Source organism: Apis florea, unplaced genomic scaffold, assembly GCF_048593485.1.
Source record: "Apis florea isolate Af1SG1 unplaced genomic scaffold, ASM4859348v1 contig_2274_pilon, whole genome shotgun sequence".
NCBI lineage: Eukaryota > Metazoa > Arthropoda > Insecta > Hymenoptera > Apidae > Apis > Apis florea.
The window spans coordinates 2,224,374-2,249,724 of NW_028256550.1; the positions used below are offsets into that span (position 1 = coordinate 2,224,374).

General features: G+C 38.1%; 1 protein-coding gene across 1 annotated transcript in view; it reads right to left on the reverse strand.

Annotated features, from left to right (window-relative positions):
- The window catches only part of Kdm3 (Lysine demethylase 3), a 247,992-nt gene that overhangs the window by 192,585 nt on the left and 30,056 nt on the right, over window positions 1-25,351 (reverse strand). Inside the window, 5 exon segments of the mRNA XM_086903087.1 lie at window positions 2,548-2,636; window positions 2,842-2,926; window positions 3,395-3,589; window positions 7,449-7,562; window positions 7,809-8,087. Coding sequence (XP_086759213.1) covers window positions 2,548-2,636; window positions 2,842-2,926; window positions 3,395-3,589; window positions 7,449-7,562; window positions 7,809-8,087 — 762 coding nt within the window.

Genomic DNA, 25,351 nt, shown 5'->3' on the forward strand with positions numbered 1-25,351 from the left:
CATTTTCATATAAAGAGAAAAAAAAACGGGCAATTTCATGGAACAATTGATCGAGTCGATAACTTTTCCTGAAAAGAAAAAACAAATGAATCTTAAAGCGACGAATACATGAATGAACAATTTCGCGTATTAAGCGTGGAAACGCAAGAAGAAGAAGAAATTCCGTGGAAAAGGCAAGAGTTCGTTCACAGTCTTTAAAGTGGCTCTAATGGCCATTTCCAAGAAGCGTCTCGAAACTGGAGAGCAAGTTCCATTACGGTGGCCGGCTTAATCCCTTTCGGCGAGTTTTCGAACTCGTATAAGCCAGCTCGGAATTCGCCGACTTAGGGCTGTCGACCCAAGTATACCGCGAGTCACGAATTCCTCCCAACTTTCCCCTCCCCCTTCTAAACCTGACTCCCCCTTCGCTTCACACGTTCGAGGGAAAAATAATTTCCACGCCTAAATTCGAACAATTCGCTCCAAGTTTTAGATTTTCGCGGGAAGGAGAACGATTCGAAATCTCGAACGATATGCTCTTCTTAAACTCTGGCGACCCTTAAACTTTCGGTGGAATTACTCGAATTGAACGAATGAAAGTTGGGTTAACGCGTCGTTTGGGATCAACGTTTCGACCCAATCACAGTAATGCAGATTCGATGGTGATATTTCGCAATATCTCTCCGATTTCAAAGGGAAACTTCGTTGGTAAACGTTTCGCGTTACGTTTCTTTTAAACCACTGGATGACACGTGGCCGAGGTAGGAAAGAGCGATCGAAGAGGAATGGGTGTCTGGTATGCTCGATTGTCGTCTGGCCAGGAAATCGAGCGAGGAGAACACGAAGAAGGTGGGGCAATCGTGTCCGCGGCGAGCGGAAGTCGGCCGCCAAGCTAGCAACGGACTCTGTCCCCGATTCTTGAAAGCTCGAGGGTGCCGCAAACACGACTTTATTGATTTGCCGCGTTAAAGGGAACCGCTCGGTCCGCGTATGCACGCAGCAACGATCCTCTCTTCTCTCCTCGATGAGAAACAAATTCGATCGAGAAAATATCCTCCTATTTCATTCGTGTGTGTTAAGATATATATATATATGTACGTAATTTTTTTGCAACTTAAAATAACAATTCACGCTCGATGAATACTTGGAACCAATAGAATAGAAACCAAGAATTGTTTCTGATTCTGACTTTTCAATTGGAACTTCTTTCCTTCTTATCTCGCATAGACTGATATGTGTATATATATATATATATATAGTATGTATGTGGATTCAATCATGGTTGGAAAAAATAAGAAGGGGGAGAAAAATATGAGCGATAAGGTGATAACACGTGGGCCCGAGTTAGTTACATTTCTCATTATCTGGCAGGTGTGAAAGCGGCAGCCAAGGACGAAAGAATTCTCAAATACGTGCGTGACGACGAGTTGTTTATTCGGCGAGCAAACTTTTTTTTATCTTGTACGCGCGAACATTTTTTTTTTTCTCGTCGCATCGGATTAGGAATCGTATTTAGAAAGATTCGTCTGTCTTGGAAAAAATACTTTTTCTCTTTTTTTTTTTTCAGAAACCCATCTTATCTATTTTTAAAGAAAATATAAATTTGAGCGAAAGTTCGATCTCGATGATGAAAAATCGATAATCAAATTGTCGAGTCGTTTCGACAAGATTCATCTTTGAAAATATTATCCAATAAATTAAAGCGATATGACAAATTCATTTCATTGAAGAGTATGTCTCGTTGTTATTTAACAAAACGTGAGTTAAAAGATAGGATATGGATCGAGAAACAAGTACGTTTGCATAGATCAATTGATGCACGAGTTAATACTGTGAAATTCGTTAAAATTAACAAGTTAATTTTGTAACGTTATCGAACGCTTTTATCTTTACACTTGGAATAAAATTGAAAGATTATTATTCTCTTAAAAAAAAAAAAAATAGCTTGCCATTTTCTGGATCGTCCAAAGATCCAATCAAGATTCTTGACAATATTCTGGTCTATTTCTTCTATCGTCTGTTTTTTTTTTTTTTTTCTTTTGCAAGATTATTCGTACACCAAGATTATTAAAACCAAACAATCGTACAAAAGATTTAGCCTTTCGTGGAAATTAAAAAAAAAGAAATTAACATCGTATAAGTGAATAAAATTGGACAATTATGAAATAATAAAAAAAAATTTATGAGTATGAGTATGTCGACACGCAAAAAAGTTTCTCTGGAAACTTAAAATTACGTTCAAATCTCTTGAAAAATAAAACACAGTTTATCCCATTTTCCAGCAATTTTCCAAAACACAACTCGACTCGTTGTATTCTATACTTTTGCCTCTTCGTATATTTTGCGCATCGCCGAGACGAAATAGCAATGAACGAATGACGCTTACGTACACACACACACGTACACCAGTTTCAACCCAAAATGAGTCGAACGCGAAAAAAACGAGAGATAAAAAAAAAAAAAAAAAAAAAAAAAGAAAAAAAATGCGGCATGACGCATTGCTCTCGCCTTTTATTATTGTAAACTGCATAGCGATTTAATAATAAAACGGAATTGAATTTCACTCACCACAACAAGCGCGTGCGTCAGAGCAGTCGATGACCTCGACCTCCTCGGTGTCATGCCGACGACCTCGCCTCTCATGATGCTCTCCACGACTGTGCAAAAAAGGAGCAAGCTAAAATTGACGCTTGATATTTTATCTTTTTCCTTTCTTATCTTAAAAAAAAAAAAAAATACCGACTTCTTTCTTTCCTCAAGTCGAGGCAGTTTTTAAGAATGAATTTACGGAACGAATTCGTACCGTGTCGAATACGAATCGATCTTTCGAGATTTGCACATTCGTAGTTTATATGGGCTCACCTCCATCGCCGATCAACCGCATTTGTACTAAGCTCGGGTCCTCGTTGTGGTCCTCGAGAACTGTGTCGTCGGTGACGGTCAGGTCCTGAAATTGCACCGCAATTCGAGCGACTGAGAACAGAACTTTTTCAACACTGATTTAAAACAAATCGCGATTTAACGAATTAAATAAACGGCGCAACGATTAATCGTGGTAATTCCCCGAGGAGGAGGGAACGATTTGAAAACAAATTCTGTATAAACTGGAAAACAACCTCTTTCGATTACTTCTTTTTTTTTTATTTCTATTTATTATCCCAATTTTTCGATAATTCTTCTACATATTCAATACCCCTCTTTTCGTTACTAACAATCTCATCTTATCTTGAAACATTAACGAAAATCGAAATTTTAATATATCGTAATTACCACAACAATTGTTGGTAATTGGCAAACGACATTATTCGGATATTACATTTATTCACACTCGAAAAGAAAAAGTTGGATCGAGTTATTGATCGAGGAAGAAAAAAGAAAAAAAGGAAAGATCGATTTATTTGGAAGGGCTTTTTACCTTGGTGGACTCGTTGTAGCCGACGATGACGGCGGTGTACCATTGCGTGGTGCCCTCGGCCCGATAAACTTCCACCCTGAAGCCGACCAGGACGCTCGGCGTGGTCAGCAGGATCCTTTGCCCATCCTGCATCTCTGCCCACCGCCTGACAGCGCTCGCCCAAGGCACCGAGCCTTTCGTCAGCTCCCAGTCCTGCTGCAGAAACGACAGTTCGGTCCAAGCCTCCGAGTTAAAGTTCAAATTGACCATTGGGATAAAGATATGCGTGGACATCGATTAACTTTCTTTTTAATCCGACAATAAATCCTCGAGGCGTCATCGTTCTCCTCGCCGATCAATTCTCCTTTGATTCGTCGTGGTGATTCGTCACGAAGCTTTGCAAAAGTCGATTCTTTCGGTGGAAAAATTCGATAAACTCGAGGAAAAGGATGTGGAAGGATTCGTTTTTGCTTAAACGGGATTAGTTTCTAATTTGTCTGTTCCTTTAGATGGCGCTTGCTTAGCTCTATCCGTTTGTTCAACGAATGTTATTAATAATTTCGAGAAACGTGAAGTAAAAGTCGGTAAAAATAATTATTCGAATCGAGTGACGTTGCAAAATGCGACGATATTTATTTACACAACATTGAAGAAAAATCATCAAATAACACTTTCAATTATTTACGATTATCTAAACTTGCATCACAGATTGATTTAATTTCAAAATCGGTAAACGCACTTTTTTGTACTATTTTGTTATTATTTCAAAATCAAACCTTATTTAAAAACCGATCGTCACGCTCATCGAAGAATCGAATGTCGAAAATGGAAAATCAGAAGTAACTCTGTTCCGTTCCCTCTCTCTATAACATTTTCACAAATGCAACACGGTTATACGCGTGTTGCGTCAACGTCTCGTTACGTCACATGATCGCATCGTTACGTCAGACGTGGCGTTGTGTAATCACGACACGATAATAGTAATATAACGGCAATTATAATGCCATTACCGAAGCGTCGAGAGAGGCTTAACAATCGCTCTCCAACGATTTTACTGCGACATCGATCGAATCGTCGTATCATCTCGAATTTTTCTTCTTTTCTCTCCGAGAACGATCAAGGAGAGAAAATCTTTCTCGAAGAAATTTTTTCCAGATAAACGTTTGGACAATTTTGGAAGATACGTTTAATGGATCGATCGATTTCAAAAATACTGTATAAATATTCGTATCGATTATAGACAGAAGATATTTAAACCACAGAATTTTCTCTAGGGATAAGTAGAAAGAAGGATCAGAAATTGCATCCTCCTCGAAATTTCTATTCGATTTCTCGTTCGATGAATTTCTTACCTAAAAATGATTTCACATATACGAGTTATAAAACTTTTAATACTTTACTCTATCTTTACGTATAAAGAAAGAAAATTTGTTGAATATTAAATCGTTGGATATTAAAAATCTCCATTGATATTTTAATGATAAAGTAATTACTAAGATGCGTCCTCGGTTTGTCATTGTCAAATATCATAATAAAATTACGATCCCAATAACTACTTGCTCTCACATTTACCGTACTATTATTCCTCACCTTCCCTTTATCGTCAGTTTCTTTATAAATAAAAGTAATTTCGTCGTTCAATAAGAAAAATAGTTATCATATTTTATGCTTACAAAACTTTGAAAATAATAATCTACATATCAAACTTTAATGCAGCTCCGATCACGATCTCTAAGTAACTCGAGAATATATTATTCCACATTTCGCAAGATTATACGTAAAGAAGTTAGGAATCTATCCTCACGAAGCGATATTTAAAAAAAATCGAACATAAATATCGCCGTTCGAATTGCATTTACGTTATATTAAAATTTTATATTAAATATTCCTCATTTTTTTTTTTTTAATATCTTCAGACAGAGAGAAAGAATTTTTCCCATCGCTCTGTGCTGGAAAAGCGAAAATTATCGTTCGAATTGCCGCATCGATCCGAGTGTCTGCCTCACCGGCAAAGAGTTAACAACGATCACCCGTATATACACCCAGCTTATACAACATTTCGTCCGTCTCTGGAAAAGGGTGCAAGTTTCAATCGATGGTGTGCCGACTCTTGAGACGACGATCCAGAGCAGGGAGGAGGTACGTGGAGGACCGTTAGGTAAAACGGGAATATGTTGGCGCCTCGCGTTGGCCGTACTCCAACGTTTCACGCGGTGTGTCGACACGAGTCGGCGAACCGGCAACCGCCGCGAACAAGAGTCACAAAACCGTCTCTCGAAACGTTCGAGCTTCCCTCTCCACTCGGCCGGTCCACGTGATCGCTTCTTTCCGCACGTATCGTACGCGTTGCTAGGTATGCGGCTCGAAACAGAAACCGGCGGAAAGAAAACCCGTTGCATTTATAGTTCAGGGTCACCACACTCTGCAACCTCTTTCGACCGATTCCATTCCCCTTCTCTCTCTCTTTTTCTCTTCCCTTCTTCGTTCCATTTCGATCGACTCCACCCACTTCTCTTCCTTTTGCTTTCCTCTTCCTTCCTTCCTTCCTTCCTTTTTGCCTCCTTTTTCTTCATCCATGCGATTCCTCCACCCCATTGTCGTCGCCTCTTCTTTTCTTACCTATTTTTTTTCCCTTTCTTTCTTTTTTTCAATCCTTTGTTCGCTCGAAACATTCCTACTCCCTGGCTTCGCCTCTTCCCCCTTCCTTTTGTTTCCTTTCGTTCGGCAATTCGGTTCTCCTTTCTTTTCTTTTTCTTCTCGAGCAAAGATGTTTCCCTCTGTCTTTTGCGAAGGGAAAGTGCGGTTGTTGTATTCGATAATCGATAGAGCGAGCAGTTTCTATTTTTTTTTTTTTTTGCGCTAAGCAATCAAGTTCAACCGTCAGCCTCATATCCAGCAGTGTTTCATCTTTAACGTTCTATCCAGAATCGATTCTATGCGACGAAAGAAACGATCGATTCGAAGATGTAGGAATGATTTTTTTCGAGGCTTCGTCTTCGAAGTAAGCGGGAAAAAAGAGTAGAGTGAGAATTTAAGAAAGATTAAAATCGAGAAAGACGTGTCTTTCCCGTGAGATTAAAAAATAAGCGCGAAAAACTCCATCGAGCGAAACTAATTCGAAGGTAATCGGGTTTGACACGATGGCAACAAAAGCGGCGGTGGATCAAAACGGCTGATCCTGACCACGATCTCCTCCACGGAAACTTCTGGCCGCACACGTGAACGACTTAGAAATTCGCCTGAGATCCGGGAAAACTTTTAACGGTAAAAGTTCCGCTAGTTTAATTACTTGGAAACAATTCCCCGCATCCGCGTCCACCGAACGTAAAAACTTTTCAAGTACGCTCGAGGAGAAAGCGCTCGTCGGATCGATTTATCGCGCCATCCTTCTCCCCCCGATGGAAACACGCCATCTTGAAACACATCGCAAAATCGATCGACGCAATTTTTAATGCAAGCATTAATCGTTTCGAGATTGCGCGAAATTTAATTCAATTATCAGGAAATTTCTATCTTCGATCGAAAACTTTTTTACGAATTTGAATCTTCGAGTTGACCATGTATAATATTTTGAATAACGTTATATAAACTCTCTAATACACATTCTAGGGAGTGTTGTTGCTCGACCGGTAACCCTGTAGATACAAAAACGAGCGCAAAGAGTTGGAAAGGATTGGAAACGACAGACAGAGGTGGGGACGACTTAAAGGCGATATATTCGGTCGAGATCGACAACCCTCTCGAAAGATTACTCGCGGTGACTCGCAGTCCCCCGAGGGCTGGCTGGATAGGTCAATAGCCCCGGAACTTGCCTCCAAGTTTCTCTACTCTCCTCGTTTCTAACGAACTAAGTTTCTGGTCGCGAGCCGAGGGCTTGCTCGGTCGGTTTAGGCGACTTGCTTAAACGGATCCTAACCGGCGCCCCTCGATCGGTAAAACATTATCGAGCGAGGCGAAGATTTTTAACATTTTCAAAGCGCGAGAGGAGGAGGGATGCAAGTTTGCTCGTCACATTTTTCACAAGGGAATAAGGAAAGAAGGTTGATAACACGATATGTTGTACATATATACTCACGGTAAACGGCTTCAGCTTCGAGTAATCGACGAAGTCCAGCCTTCGATCTTGCATGAATTCGAGGGGCATCGCGTCTTCCGGTAACTCTGCACGCGCCACCAGGGGATAAAACGTCTGCAAGTGAATTCGATTCGATTACATTGACGTTATATTTTTCGTCCTCAACCGAGTGAAATTTTTTTTATTCTTTAATTACGAAATTTATTTTTCCACCAATCCACCATTTAATTCGCGCGATAGAATCGAACAAGTAAATAAAACGAATGAGACAAAAACGAAGAGAGAGAGAATTGATTAAAAGTTGCCAAGTCAAATTAATTAAAATCAAACCGTATTGCGATCTTAGAAAAAAAAACTTACGAGAGCCGGCCAAGCGACCGTGTTCGCGACAGCTGTGGCGCCCCTCAACAGTTTCCCGTTGATGCGAGGATGATGGTGGTGGTGATGGTGGTGGTGATGGTGGTGGTTATTATTCGCGTGATTGTGGTGATCGATGGCGATGAGGCTGGCGTGCCTCGGATCGGGTCGCTCGGCCCAGCACAGCCCCTTTTCCACCAAGAAGAACGAGAACACCGCGTCCCTGTGCGGCGATAGCCATTCTCTCCTTTGCCACTCCACGTCGTCGTATTCTACCAGGATCTGGAAGAAAGAGGCACGTTCATGTTGCGAGCTCGTTTCTCACCGTCTCAGCCTCGGCTCGGGGTTCGATGACACTTCCACTTACGTATACTACACCGCGGTTCAATCGCGCTTTGTTCCTTAGTTTGAATCGTAGTTTTGCTCTTGATTCCATATTATTCGGGGAATGGATACGTTCGATTTGGAATAGGTGGAAAAGAATTTCGGGTAGGAAGGAGGATGGTATTCGATATAAACTTTTAAACACCAGGTGTTATTACGAATCCGAGAAGAATTCGTTGAAAAATTTAATATGGAAAAATGGCGAATGGTTCGTTCGATGTTTAGCATCTAAGAAAACGAGGTCTCGTCGTCGATATTTTCGGATAGAAAGTAGACTCCGTCTCGATGAGAAAAACGAAAGAGAGCGGAAATAAGAGGGCGAGGAGGTGGATATTGGTACCGATTAACGGTATCCATTATTCATAAATCGGCGGCGTTGAGATGGTGATCGAAAGGAACGGTGAATTCTCACGCTCGGTTTATTCCAGCTCTTCGTTAACGCGATAAATTCGTTAACGCCGGGGAAATTAGCGATGAACGGAGCGATTGAAGGTCGCTCGACAAATGCGATCACTGTGTCTAACGATCGGGTGAAAGTGATCACCCGTGAGAATCAATCGTGTACATCTTTCCTCTCGAATTTTTCAATTGGTTATTTTTTTTTTTTGGTTATTTTTCGAAACGATCGATCGATCGGTTATTCGTCGGTTGATTTTACGACCTCGAACGACGACCAACATTCCTCTCTGGTGCAGCGCAACGAACTCAAAGGCACACGCGTGACCCGTTACGGTCGTGGCGCGTCAGCCAATTAAATGCATAAATCAACATTAATCGTGGCGCTGCTAGGTCGTCGAGACCTCGTCGTTCGCGATGCTTTTCGAAACGGTTTTATACAAAACGCTTCGCCTTTTTACAATCTCGCGTTTCGTATATTTTTTCACGCGATATTTTCTTCTTTTCGTTCCGAGGATACTTTTACGATTTTACGATATATAACTCTTTGAATTCTTGTGAATCATCTTATCGATTATATTTTTATATTTTAATTTCGCAATAAAATGTGTTATCTTTAAAGAGATTTCTGGGAAAACGTGTTTCTAATCTCTAAACAATCGAGCCGCCCGGATTCGTGGAAAGAAATCAACACGCAATATCGCGGGAGAAAAACGGATAAATTATTTCGTTGCAGCAACAAGAGAGAACCGGTGAAAAATAAATCTTTGTATGCCCTTGATTTTATCGAATACACGGTCACACGAATGCCCGCTAAAAGCGCGGGGAAAACGAGGCTTAGCGACTCGGGACTCGTCCGTCAGGCGGCGATACCTGTCAGAGTGGGGATCAGTAATGGCCGCCGCCGACACGAAAGCTCCGCCCACCAGTCAACGTTCCGGCACCGCCCGATCCGGTTGCCAAGGCGACCCGCGGTCGGCCATTTTGCGCTCGTGACCTACCACAACCGTCTCCTACAGCAGACACGAATCTTTCCCCTTCTTCGACCACCACTTTCGACCACGATTCACGTCTCCTCGCCCCCACCCGACTCGCCGCTACTCGTATCGCGCGCCGTCGCGGTCCGTTTCGCGTTCCCCTCGTTTGGAAACGAGGACCGAAAGGGAACGGTGTTGGCACGCGTGTTCCTCCAACGAAAAATTTCGAATCTTTTTTCCTTTCGCTACGCTTCCCTCGAATAAATCGACCAGAAACTTGAATTTCTTCCGATTCTCTTTCGTCTCCTAAACGAAGAATCGTTACGATAAGTGAAATTCGAATTGTAATTGCACCTCATCGCGCACGCTTCCCGATCAGATAAAACCGTCGCAACGTCCTCTCGACGTTTCTGAAAATCTGAAAACGGCGGCCATTGACCAACTTCCTTCGTACCTTCCGTGACTCTAATCACTATCATTCACCAACGGCGTGACAACGACCAGAAGGCGTGGATGGAAAACCGCCTTGCCCTCCCCTCTCCTCAGATTCAGAACGGATAACCGACACGTTTCCCACTTGCTCGATTCGATCGATGGCTATTCTTCCCTTCGGGCAATTTTTATCTTCCGCGTACGTATCGAAGAAGAAATTCGGGGGAATTCGTCTGAATCTGAAGGAGCGGCAAATTTATTCAAAATAACGTTACGATACGTTTTGACGGGGGGATAGGTATCTCAAGGTCACTGCCAACGTTTCGAAAAGATGCGTCACGCACTGTTTCGCGCATATTTATTTTCGCGGCGAGGAGGAAAGCGAGGACAATGACCCCCCCCCCCTCTCCCAGGGCGGTATCTTCCAAGGTCATTAAAGGTAACCTCTTTTATATACACACGCGTGTATATAACATTTCTTAAAATAAAGCCACACACGTTTTGAAATCACGTTTCAGCGTTTCTATCTCGGTCGATCGATGAACACATAAATCATTCGAATGGCTGTACACACAAGGCCACTTGACCGTATATAATAATATACCGACACTTTTGATTCACGAGGCGCAAAAAAAAAAAAAAAAAAAAAAAAAAAGAAAAGGAAAAAGAACGAACGACAGTTTCCAAGAGGCGAAACTGACTACGAGACGTGGAATTTCCAGAGTGTGGAAAGTAGTACGGTATATAGTTTCGTTCGTAGGAAGAATTTGGGATCAAAAGACGTTCCTCGTTGCGCATTAACTGTTGCACGCGGTTAAACACAGCTCTGTTGCGTTCATTATTTTCTTTTTTTTTTACGACGCCCTTTCGTGACCTACGCGATTCTCTCGCTTCTTTTCCACGCATGCCCGATAATTAAGAGAGAGAGAGAAAGAGAAAGAGAGAAATGGCTCGCCGGATCAGGTTACGCAGGCACAGTGGTGTTATTTACAAACTTTCGTGTCGTTAGGCAGGTCGGTCGCGCTTAGGAGGAAAGTTGAATCACCGAGCAACGTGCTCGCTGCTGTTTCGTCAAGAATTTTTGAAGCAACGAATATGTATCTTCTTTCTTTGTTCGCACTCGTATCGTATGCGATGTGAAATATTATATCGACTCGAATAAACAAAAAATGCAAAATTTAACAGTAGAAAAAATATCCGTTTATTTACGAGGCGGATAAAATAATTTGATGAATAAACTTTTGCGATCGAACCCTTCGAAGATGATTAATTCTTAACGTACATATACACGCGCATATAAAAAGAGCAAATGAGAAGTATGTAAATTATGTAATTTATTAATGCCTCGAAATATGAATATGCCATAGGCGGACGTGTGTACTGAGAAACTCGTGTTCCTAGCAAGTGGATATATCATCGAGTCCGCGAGTTATTTACATCAAGGAATAAAACTTTTTTAAATGCTTGAAAATATCAAGAGGTATCTTCGATCCGTACAATTCTAATAAATAATTATAATTAACGAGTCGCTATTTTCGTTCAATATTTTCATTCGATGGAATCGAGATTCTTTGGAAAGTAAGAGGGAGAAATCGAGATCGAGATGAAGATCGATCTTCCCGACGAGTGTTTTAGAACGGAGGGGGAGGAGGAGGAGGAGGAGGTGTAATCGAGAGAGGGATGGGTTCGATCCCGTCGCGACCCCGAACAAACTTTCTCGAGGAAACTTGGGGAGTTTGGGGACGGGGATTTATCGTAAAACACGAGATGGAAAGTTGGGTTTCGCGCGCGACGAAGAGGAGGCATTCCAGTTGCGTGGAAACGCAGTTTCAAAGGGCACGTGTGTCGATCGTATATTGGATCGGCTCGTGTCGAATATTGGAAACGAGGAAGAAAATGAACGAAGTCCTCCTCTCTCATATGCATGTAAAAGCATCTTTCCATCGAGTTCTATACGGTTCTTTTGTCCTTGACAAAAGGTATTCGTGAAAAAATGGACGATCGAGAGAAAAACTTCTTCTTTAATTTTCGAGATAAATATATTTCTTCCTCGACGATTAAATTTATGTAATTAGAAATGAAACGTAAGCAGAAAATGTAATACGATCTATTGCGTTATCGAAAGTTGACGAATTAATAATTTATGAATTATTTTATTTCCAATAAATTTAGATTAGATATCGGAACTAAGCGCATCACAGTTATAAATTTATATGGAAATTTATATTTTAAACGTAGGATAGATAATTATCGAGATCAACATTTGCGTCAAACATTTTAATTTCTAACGTTTCTGTTTATGCTTTCGACGTGATGGAAATAATACGTGTAACGATTATCGAATGCGTTAATGGATTTTATGCAATGCGCCAACGTTATCCACGCTCTTATAATCACCGAATGTTAAAACGTTGCATTAATCGTAAGTCGAAGAGATTTTCTCTTTGAAAAGAAGTTAGAAAAACAATTATATACATAAATTCCATCTCGCAAAAGTATTAATCACCGACGAATTCACTGTTGTTGCCAGTTCAATCGGACTAACGTCGCACGATTAGAAGAAAATAACCGACTTCCAAATATTCTTTTTATATTTCCTGCTACCAAATACAAATACCAATTACACACACACACACACACACAATTTTTACATTTCCACGTTCCTGTACACGAATATTTTTATCCCATCACAATGGATGCAGAAAGGAAAATAGAGAGAGGGAGAAACGAAGAGGCCTGATACATATTTAAAGGTAGGCATTCAGTATTGCATGACCCCTTCCGAGGGAACAAAAACGGAACGGCGTCGGCGCGCTGATGGAAAGAAAAAAAAAAAAAGGAATGGAAAGGAGAGGAAGGAAAAAACTGCATCCATGGCCATCATCCTCCACCGACTTCAACTTCGTCGTACGTAAAGAAAGAACCCGTCCCGCATTGTTTCAACCCTTCCCGTTAACAACGTCCCCAGCGAGCGGAAGGAGGGGGGGGGGGGGAGCGGAAGAGGCGAGCGAGCGAAAAGTCACGGTCCATTTTTCCCCGCCTTTATTCCCCGCCCCGAATGTCCCACAGTGTGTCATTAGTTTTGCCTTTGCTCGTCGCACGTGTTCGCGGCTGCCGCAATACTGGAAATCGCGTTCGATGCGTATACGCGACCGTGCCGCGCGCAGGAAGAATGCGTCCTTATCGACTGATCGAGGGGACAAAGAAAAGAGCGCGAAAGAAAAATTTTCCGATTTTTGTGAACTTTTTTTTCTTTTTCTCGAATTAAAGCGATTTGGAGAAATGTTAAAAGTGGCATATTTTTGAAGGGAAGGATTTTTTTTTAGTATACAAGTAAAAGAATGGAACGAATTGGGAGAATTTCGTTGCTTTGAAAGCGTATGATCTCTATAAAGAGATCAATTATATGTTATTAGAAGAAATGTTCTGTGGCTGTATCTTTCGATTTCAATTATTTTTAAGAAGATAATGGTTATATGAATCTGGACGCGTGATAGATCTATCATAATATTTGAAAACAACGTTAATTTCGCAATTACGTGTATCATGATTTTAATATCATAATTATTTCTCTCTTTCTAATAATTTCAATTTTTCTGTATGAAATAACGAAATAATTAGAAATTTATTATTATTTCGAATAATATTAAGCACATGTTCGTACGTTTGAAATAATTATTTCTTATTTTTTCCACTTTAAAATAAAATTTGCTCTCTGCTTCGTAATTGGGACGCAACTTTTGTTCGCTTGTGTATTCATTAATTCAAGCTTTAAAAGAAGAAACGTAAGCTGCAAGTTTAAGTTAGATCTCATGGTTTATTAACGACGATTTAGAGTATCAGTCAACTGACCGATTCCTTTAACGAATAAATTGAAACATTTTTTCACTGATTCATTACACGACTTTTTAACAATTCGTTTATTTGATCATTAGCTATATTTCGTTACAATCGTTTCTTTTCTACGTACTTTTCCCCCGATACAAAATCGAAATTTTCGATTCAAAGTTTCGCACGTTGAAAAATTCTGAGAATTCGATGTCATTTCCAAGAAGAACTGCTAAAATTCCTGGAAAAATTTTTCGTGCGACCTCATCATCGTATCATGTTTTCCTACAAATACAAAATCGAATTTTTCAAAAGTTTCCTTCCAACTCGTAACTAAATTTCCAAGAACTTGGCGACATTTTTTGGAAAAATTTTTCGATCGATCTCCTATCGTGTTCTCCTGATTCAAAATCGAATTTTTGGGCAAAAATTTTATTATATATCGCTCAGGAAATTTCCATTCTATTCTTCAGGATATTAAAAAATGCTTGGAACAAAAGGGCTGTGTTCCGATGCCCTCAATATTTTCGTATGTGAACTTATAAAAAACTTGTAAGTTCATCTCGGCATTCTTTGTAAAAATGTATAGTAAAAAACCATTAGTTTAAAAGATATTTAATCGAATTTATTTATTTATCCTCTTTTTTTTTTATAGAGAACGCTGAAATACATCTGGAATGTTAAAAAACGTATGGTTCTATTTAAAAAAAATCGAGATTACTCTTTATGAATCCTCCACGAATCAACATATGAAAAAATTAGCAACATCGAAACGTGTCTCCCACCTTAACTCTTATCCCAAAAAAATTTCTGATATCATGAAAAAAGTGCACGATGTATTTTTGAATTCTTCGAGAATAAAAAAAAAAAGTATTTATCTAGATTTATGTAAATTGGGGGAGGGGGGGGGGAGAGGGAAATATTTCAAAACTCTAAAAAAAAAAAAAACAATAAAAACGTAAGTAAAAATGGAAGTTTCGTTTGATTTTAAATCAATCGACGAATGTATTATGAAGAGCATTATATCGAACAATTATTCCTTATTTAAATAAAATTCGCTCGGCACAATTTTTGTTTCCTCATTGTGCATTCATTGAAGCTTCACAACAAGAAGAGACGTGTACCGCAAGTTTAAGATCTTGTCTTAGATCGAAACATTTCACGACATTTCGACGATTCAGACAATCGGTTCGTCCGACAATCGTTAAAAAAGAGAATTAGAATGGCGTTGCTTCTTCTTTTTTCCCCCAAACCCATCAACCGCGAAGCAACTTCAATTTTCCCGTGAAATTTCTTATCGATTCGCCGCTCTCACTTCGAAACAACTTGTTTCTCCTGGCCAGAGGGAAGAGAGGCTCTCTCTCTCCTCTCCGATATATTGTAACTCGCATGGCCGCCATTTCTGCGCATGCGTACGTGCATAATTGCGATTTCCTTCTCTCCACGGTTAATTAACCTGTGCATCGAAAAACAGGGGGGGGGGAAGGGAAAAAGAATTCGACGCTCCATGGGAATTTATTAATTTTCTTTCGCCGTAAGTGGAACGACCGTATAACATAAATAAAGTAAACGTAATTAGGCCGAGGTAAATTATGTAAACGTAATTGCAATTTCCCCTCACCTCAAATTCCTCGTAATCGTTCCTCTCCTTCCAAGAACGAAGAATTGCAAAATTTTCTTCGATTCACGAAACTTCGGTGTAAACCGGAGAGATTCGATCCAATTGAGAAACTTGGGCACGAAAAAGATATCTCTTCTGTTATTTAGCCTCGCCTCGCTCGTATTTCGTTGCTCGACTCGTTATTCAACTCGGAAGCAGAAAGCATCGAGCGTGACGACCAACGAACGAACGCTTTTCGCGATAAATCTTTAAATCCACGGAATTGGTTCCAACAACGAACAGAAAAAGGAGAGAGAGAGAGAGAGAGAATAAGCAGGAAATTTTTCCACGTGTATATAATTATTATTCCACATGTTCCTTAGAAGATTAGTGGAAAAATTCACGAAAAAAGTCAGCAGGCGAAGAGAGAAACATATATATACGTGTACATATGCACGGGGGAAGAAGGAAGAAAAGAGGGAAAAAGGGAAAGGGTGGAGTGAAGAGCGTAGGAGTGCGCAGTAATACGCACGGTGGAAACGAGATATGTGCGCAGACGAGCTCTCGTCGAAACGTGAACCCTATTTTCCCGGGAATTACGAGTGGGCCCGCGGGGGTGGGGTGGGGGCGGGTAAGAGATGGTTACACGAGGGAGGGCGCTCACTTCTCGACAAAAGATCTTTTTTTCCATTTCTCGTGGCGTCGTTAGGTATCAGCTTCTCTCTCAAACACTCTCCCCTCCCCCACTTTGTCCCTGTTTCGCTGCAAGCGCGGGCTTTTCATGCGGAGCTCCGTCGCGTGTATTTTTCGCGAAAATAGGCCGCGTGGAGAGGAGGAGCGGCGCGGACGAGGAGCGAGCGAGAAGAAGGGAAAAAAAGAGTGGCGGCTGGCTGCGGTGACCTGTTTCTGCTCTACGAACGCTCGCCTCTCTTCTCGCTCGTTCCTGCTTGGTCGGTTGATCGAACCTCGCCAGGCTTGCCACAAAGGGTTGTCTCCACTTTCTCGTCGCTTCTCGTCTCCTCCTCTTATTCCTTATCATCATTATCGAAACGCTCTTCGAAAAAAAATCTTCCTTTCCTTCCTTTTCTCTTCTTCTTCTTCTTCTTCTTCTTCTTCCGTGAACGAAATACGTGAATATCACGGTTTGATTTCGTTGAACGACGATGAAAATTTGAATTTTTTTTTCTAAGTTGAAGATAAGGTATAGCATGTTTCGTCGTGGCCGATGCATCGAGATGTCGAGTTTTGTTATTCGAATTATTTTAAAACAAGAAAGAGAGAGAGAAAAAATAGGCTTGAAAAAAAATTCAACTACCGCGTGATTCAGCGCAAATGTTAAACACTCCAGGTGCATCAGCGTGCAAGTAGGCGCGTTTTCTCTCTCTCTCTCTCTCTTTTTTCTTCAGGAGTGGAGTGCACGGTTGCAAAGAGAAAGGAAGACGAGCAGCGAGCGGTGAAACCCCTCTACGCTCGAGGGAAACGTTGTTTCGAAAGAGAGGAGGAAGAAGAACTGTTGCTCGCGTGAATCTTCGCTAGGATTTCCATTTTCGATCCTTGCTGCGTATTTATATTTCTCTCTTATCGAATCGTTCAGATATTTCGAACGTAACAAGTGTTTTTGCAAAAAAAAAAAAAAATATAATAAACTATCTGTTGTATTTTATATTTCATTCAAATTTGAATGAAAATTCAAATTTTTTAACAGATACAAGAATTATCTGTAAGTTTGGATAAGTGTGGAGTAGCATTTAAAATTTTATTCTATCTCGTGTCGTTGTTAAGATTATCATTTTGAACGAGTCTCTCCTTCACGTATAATATCAATTTTCGACAGATATTATATCATTCTGTCTATTTGTATTATCCATAGAATAATTGGCAATCGAGTGAATTATATTATCAAGACTTACTTATCGAATATCTCCTTTAGATTTGAATTATATCTTTCTCCTTCCTACAATTTATCCTACAACCAGACACAAATTACACCAGATAAGTACTGTTGTCGTTCATTCTTTTATTTTTTTATTCCATGGATTTGAAAAACGCTCCAATTCGCCGCAAAATATATTCGAAAACTCGATCAAAGTGCAAAAGAATAATTGTTTAAAATTGGAAAAGGAATCGTTATATTTAAAAAAAAAAAAAAAAAAAAAAGAAACACACAAGAGAAGAAAGTTGAAATTTTGAAAAAGATCTATTTCACTATTCCACTATTCACTATTCTACTCGTATCTTAATACGTTAATTACAATCTTTCTTTTTAATTTAACGCATAAATACGCACTTTTACGCAGTTGAATAGCTTTCCAAGCCGAGGTAATATATAATACTGTGCTGAAGCGAGTGCGGAAGATAAATAGAGCTAAACTTTTAGGAAGTCGTGGAACTCGAGGGAATGGCTCAGACTTGGGAAAAAGGAGGGACGAAAGAGAGGAGGAAATTAAGTTGGAATAGCAAAAGGAGGCGGAAGAAGTGGGCGAGAAGGGAGACGAGAAGGCGGGAAGAAGCCAAGAGAGGAGGAGGTGTGCGTGGGTGTTGGAGGAAGACAGGGGAAAGGGAATGGCCCCTTTTATGCCGCGTATGATGTGCGCCTATGTGTGAGAATACCACCACCGGAAGTTGGAGGCCACCGCCTGACCTTGCAGCGGTCGCTCGGTTTCAACTCTGGCTGGCAGCCCCGTTCAACACTCGATTATCTACCGGGTGTCTCATGAATTTGGATGAGCGCGAGGCAGAGGTCGGGGCGGAGGTTGTGGAAACAGACGATTTTGGGGGATAATTTTGAAAGGTCGAAATTAATTTCCAATCCCATTGAAATTCCTTCCTTTTTCTCTCCCCTCTCGTCGGGAGAAGACGAACGAGGGTAAGTTTCAATTTGCATTGGAAATTTGAAAATGTTCTGCGTAATTAAAAACACGTCGATAATTTTTTCCCTTTTCATTTCTTTCTTTTTTTTTTTTTTTTTTTACTAAATGTCAAAGTTGTTGTAAATCTTTTTGAAAGCTGTTACTTTGAATGAAATATTGGCGGACGGTTTAACGACTGTAACACAAGTATTTCAACCATAGTTTTAGAAGAAAGAAAAGTATAAAACGTTCCGCGTGGAATGGAGAAACAAGGAATTATTTTTCTCGGCTCGATATATTGCTTCCTTCGATCGAGTAACGGGGACAACAAACATTGCCAGCCTCGCAAGATCGGATATGGGCCCCTTTAACAGGCTTGAAACTCTAATATGGGCCATTCAAGCCGATAGTACGATATTTCTTCGTGCGTCTTCTACGTAGATTCGAAATCACGCCGATTCCACAATTGGAATCATGGTTCATTTCGCGTGTTTCGAGCTGATGAAAGCTCGAGAATGTTTTCATATCGTTTTAGTAAGAAATTATATATTGGGGATTTTTATCGATTTATCGAGAGATTAGATTTTTCTTGTATATAATTTAATCAAGTTTCTTTTTTTAAAAAAGAAGACGTTTGTAATAAAAAAAAAAAAAAAAAAGAAAAACCGCGAAAGGTGTTCAATCATCCATTAATCAATGTAATTCCATATAAATTATGTTCCGACAATCGGATAATTACGGAAGATAAATGATATAATATTCATTTTTCAATGACATTTGTAATTACAAATTTTTATCTGAAGAAATGAATAAATTTGTATTACTATATAATTGTTCGTGGAATAACTTTTTATTCCTTAAATATTGGAAATTTTTACAAACTTCTTGTGCAATAATTTACCAATTAAAACTATTGATAAATCATGATGATTTACAAAATTATACAAGATTATACAGATTTTTGTAAAAATTTTATAATTCATAGAAATAATATATATATATATATTAGCGAATATATGATTGCAATCCAAAATATGGTCTCAATTTTGACACGTTCACGAAGCTTAGAAACACGAATGATGATCATCACTCGATAATGTGATCATTCACACACATACATATGTATCCGTATCTTTATTACATCTTCGTTATCTTATCTCGAATTGATCTTTATTACGCGACAGGTATTAATCGCCACGTGACGAGTCTTTTTATCGATGTTTGCTCCCTATCTTGTTTTTATTCGAAGCTGAACACGTGTTGAAATGAACCGTACATGGAAAAAAATTAATTTTCTAATATTAAAAAAAATTCGAAATTCCAAGAATTATTACATTACATTATCTTGTATCGATCATTTCTTATACTTTGTTAAAGATATACAGATGTATTCTGTCCTGTCCAACAACTTTTTCCGTTTTCTTAAAATAAATTATCCAAGTGCTCGTGATGTTTTTCGTGACGTTGAGATCGTCACGTTGCGGTGCGCGCCACGAATGAATGGGCAATCTGGTATTTGCGAGGGATGGAAACTAGCTTTAAAGGGGATGTAACGGTATTCTCAATCCTCTATCGAAACCACGAATCATTCGCATGAATTGTTTGCCCCTGCTTCTCAATTACACGTATCTCGTTTCTCTTTCTTCAAATATTGGATTATGATCGATTTCGATTCTTTGTTTCGAATAGGAAAGATTATCGCTGGGATCCTAGTGTTTTAAAGATATTTACCATCGATTGATATTATTTGTCCAACGAAAAATTAGGATAAAATTTGAGAAATAGGAAATCTACTTTATAATCAATTTTTTGTTTTCCATACCAACTGTGCTCTCCCTTTAAGTGAAAGTTATCAATTAAAAAATTACAAGCTGATTATAGACTGAATACTTTTTTACAATTTTATGCAAATACAACGAATCGATCATTCTCTTCCTCAAGTAACATTACTTTACTTTGCAAATAAGTAATTTTGAAAAAAATAGAATAACGAATATTCCAGAGAATTCTACACACATACATACATACATACATACAAAATACGTAAAATTTCACAAAGATGAAACATCATATATATATATATATACTTTTATATCCACTTTTATCTCTATTCTATAAAAAAAAAAAGACACGAAAATAAATCGATTTGAAAACTTCGAGAAATGACAAATTGTAGAAAAATCAATAACTCACTTGTAAATCATCCTCATAGGGATCCCATCCCTTGATCAATGGCCGCGGCCAAATAAAAGTTACAATTCCCGTCGATACGAAGGGAAATAAAAATGGAGATTGATAAAACTACGAAGCTCGAGAAACGAGAGCAAAAACGAGAGCCAATTTTTCGTGACATCGTGGCTGGCTCCGGCCAGTCTTCTCACGAAGCAGAAGAGAGCGTACGAGGCTTGTGCGAGGGGGAGGAAACGAATCAGCCGCCTTCGGTCAGAGCAGCACACCCCTTTTCTGCACACCCGTGGTTAACCAACACCCTTCCACGAGGAGACCACCTCCGCGACAAGCTTTATCGGGCAACGCCCAGACAGGGCTCGAAATATCGAATCTACAACCCTCCCCTGCCCCGCCACCTACTCCTCCAAGGATAGCCTACGGTTATTTTCATATTTTCCATATTTCCGTAACTCCGCTGGTGAATCCGCTTTTGTTTCGGTTAACGCGGCCGAGAAAATGCAGTCTTCCTTGTATACGTTTGATATTCGTGGATTATCTCTGCTTCGTCATTTTCGAATTCGATAATTTTTAAGCAGAGTGGATCGTTCGTTTATTCACTTCGAAAGTTTTTTTTTATTAAACTTAACTTTTCGAATTTGTGACGATGTAATAAAAATGATCTTGTTCTAAATTTTTAAACGCGTTTGATAGGAAAGATTTAATTTGAAAATACTTTTGTTTGACGTCGATGCAGGAGTAAAACGTAAACTTATTTTCTGATTAATCGACGTGATGCACAGTGTGTGGGTACAGTTTTTGATAAGAGAGTAAGTAGATTTTCTCTTTTTGAAACTCACGTTAAATAGTTTATAATTTGCGAGTTTTAATAAAAGAAAAAGAAAAAAAAAGTATTAAAAAGTTAGCCAAAATGAAGCAGACGGGGGGGATTAAAGTTTCTCTTAAAGATAAAAACGAAAACGTATTATATGAAATAATTCTACCCAGTCATCCAGCTATTTTATAACTGTGTGGAGACGTTTCCTTGCGTGTATCCCGGTGCAAAAAATTTGACGTATAGAAGTTTCGATATAGAAATGATGCGATAACTACTTTTTTATTTTCGGTAGCGAAGAATCATTAAAAATGATGAAGAGTAATGTATTTTTAGTATTTTTTTTTTTAATTAATACTATACTTTTAACGTTGTATTTTATCGTTATTATTATTGGTTTAATCAAATTTTTATTTCAAGCTGAGGCATAAATATTAAATAGTTTTTTCTGAAATATGTAGAGAAAAAATGGAAATGTTTCTTTTAATGCATGCTCATTTTTTCATAAAACCATAAATACATCTATATTTTATTCGTAATTTTAAATTGATTTTAAATAGACATATCATATACAGAATTAAATACTGTACTACTTTTTTAGAACAAGTTTAATAATAAAATAAATATAAAAGTAAAAAATTCTTTTCGAGGAAGAAGAATTACACTCTTCTTGTTTCAAAGTTAAATTTAACGTTATTTTTAACTATATTAAAAAAAAAAAAAATGATTTCTTCTCGCGTTTAGTTCAAAAAAAAAAATATAATTGCAACATATCCTTCGTTCTTTCTCATTTACAATTCACTCGACCATGCTCCTTCCTACTTCTCGTCTCTTCAAATTTTATCCCCAAAGAGTTATCACCCTTTCACCTTTTTCACCAGTTCAATTTCAACGACCATAAAAAATCATATATCTGTCTTTCGAAAAGAAGAATTCCAAGATGCCTAAACGCGATTTCGAACAAAGATGTGGATATGTAGAAAATGATTAAAAGGAAAAAAAAGCGGTCAGTTCTCCCGGTTGTGTCGAGTTGGTCATCCTTTTTTTCCAAGAACAGTTTCGTTTCGCAGAAACAGCCTTGACTTTTCGACCACGAAATAAGGAAAAAAACCTGGATCGTGAATAGCAACAGCCGAAACGAAGCCGTTGTTGGTCCAAGACCGATGACTAACGACTTGTTTACAACGCCTCGACCCTTTTCTCTCTCTCTCTCTCTCTCTTTCTCCGCCTTGCAGGTGGACAAAGTCCATTAACGGGAGGCTTCGACACAAATCTAATGGATCTGTTATTGTTGATTGCGCGTACTAAACGGCGTTTGCAAACAATGTGCGCGATACGTTCAATGCTATTTATAACAGACATATCTTCGAATTTATTGTTTACGACACGGCGTGTAATTAAACGTGAAGAAATGTTATTTATTTCGGAAGAGGGGTTGAAAGGCGTATATCGGTTATTTACTTAGACTTAAAGATAATTAATTAAGAAAAATTGTATCCATTTGAATCTTATTCGGATCCACATCGTGGTAAATTGATTATAAATTTTAAATATCGTGCAAAATGAAATATTGAAAATCTTTTGATTATCTCTCGATCAGGTAAGGCTGAAAATAAAATAAAATAAAACAGAAACAGATGCACAATAATGAGAGAGACATGTAAACTGAAACTCTTTATCGTTTGAGAAAAAGCGCGGTGTATTTTTCTTTCTTTCTTTCTTTCTTTTTTTTTTTTTTTAACAACGTAAAAGAATAAAAGGTTGAGCAAGGATATCCGCGGGCTGGACGGGAATAGTCGAGAAAGTAAGTACTCGAGAGAAGATGAAGAGCGAGGCATAACTGGGGCGAAGGGGGTTGCACACGTGCACTGCCCGCCTCTATTTTTATGTTTAAACTCTTTAGAGATGGCCCTCCGCGAGCTACGTGGGAGTCCCTGCGCTTTTTCCACATTCATCGACTTCGTTTGCGATGCTCGCCAAAAAATATCATCGTGCGGCGAAAAAGGATCAAAATTCCGAGGCAAAAATTTCCATTTAATAACCAAGAAAATTCGAATTATATTTTAATTCAAAGAAATTTGTGTGCGCAGAGTTTAATGGAATGTAAGGTGTATGCGATAAAGGAATTTTTCGATCGATCAGAAAATCGATCCTTCAAGTATTCGGTATCTTTTCAAGTTTTGTTAAATTTTACAATTTTGTCGGAATTTTTTTTTTTTTTTTTTAGGATCGATATATTTTCTTTTCAATCGGTGTCAATCGCTTCTGAGAAAAATATTTTTAAAGTTTCGAAGTGAAGTTGTTGATCAATTATTTTAGATACCAATTAATAATTTTTAAAATTGCATAACAATTCTCGTTGAAGATCTCTATAAAAGTCAAAATTTTAATTGTCTTCAAAGTTCGAGATACAGCTTAAGAGACTTGATAATGAATAACTTTGCAAAATATTAAAAGTTAACCTGCAAGATTGTGTAAAAATAAAATATTGATTTTTTTTTTTAAAGAAAGGAATTTTCCATTATAACAACTTTGATGCCTTTATGCAATAAAATGCATAAATCGTATCATTATGTAATTATATTACACTATTATTATTTTCTTACCATTTCTTCTTTTTTATCACTGAATTTTCTTTCATAACGTATGAAATATAAATTATTTCTTTTTTCCTTTTTGTATCGCACCAATTTAACATTACTCGTATCGCACAATAGCACAATACATTTTTGATGAATTTTTTTTTAATAAAGTTTAAGATTATTTTCAACGAATATTGCATTTGTTGAAAATTATTTACCAAAACTGTATATATATATATATTGTTATTTAAACAAAGTGAAGAATAAAAATCAATTTGTCATTTTTAACTTTCCTTGCTAAAATCTCAAGCCTCTTTGGATTCATGTTCTTTGGTGCACAAGTTCTTTCGATCGACGAGACGGAACAACTCGTTTCCTATCTTCAATCAAACCCGGTGTAACGCGCGAAAGACAAAGTTGTAATTGAATTTCGTGCCTCAAACATCTGCGCCACTTGTATCACCTCGCGTAAAGTTCAATTACACCCTATGTAAGTGAGTTTCGCAAAGAGCCAGCCAGCCAGTCAGTCAGTCACGTCCGCGCGTGTCGATTTTCTCATCAAAGAAACCATGACAAACGTCTTTTTATCGGCGTGTTATTTCTCGTATTAACGACGCTCTGAGATTCGATTCTGAGACATGAATCTTCGTGGAGAGAAAGTAAAGAAAAAAGAAGCTAAAGATATGGAATATCAGAACAATATCGTGTATATCGTTCTGGACAAATTTTTCCATTTTTCCACGATGGAAAAATAAAATTCGATTTTAAAATTCACGATACGTTGAATTTTTCCAGAATTAATTTAATCGTGGACGACATGAGATTCGTGATTTATCTTCGAGATAATATTTTACGAGGTTTACAGGCTTTTTTTTTTTTCCATATCTTTTGAGCATATTTTAATAAACTTCGTACGAAATTTAATGCAACGCGTAGTAGACATCGATAGATTAAATTAAGAAGATAAGGCACAATTGAAACAATTGACGAATCGTGAATCTAATCATCAGGATCCGAATGTATAATCATTTTAATCGTATTAAATGGTATCTCTTGTTTCAAAGTTGTTCTTTGTAAATTGGATTTCTTCGACAAATTTTTATTATTTTTAGATTTTTACATTTACGCACATTACAACAACAAAAAAAAATATATAATGATTTTTATGATCTTGTAAGATAAAATAAAAATTATAAAAAAAAGAATATGGGAATATATAATGTGTATATATTTTTTTTAAATTCCTTATTTTGTTAATTATAAAAAGTACTTGATAACAATCTACGACATTATTTTTCAAGTCACATCACAAGCGTTGAGAAAAATCTAAAATCTAAAATCTCTGATCTGAAAAACTTTTTTGATGAAAAAATCCTCTTGGAAGAATCTTGAACGAATCTATAAATAAATAGAAAATAAAGGAATGAAATTAAATAAATGAACTTAATAATTAAAAAACGATATAAGAAATAAAAATATAAATTAATAAATAAATGT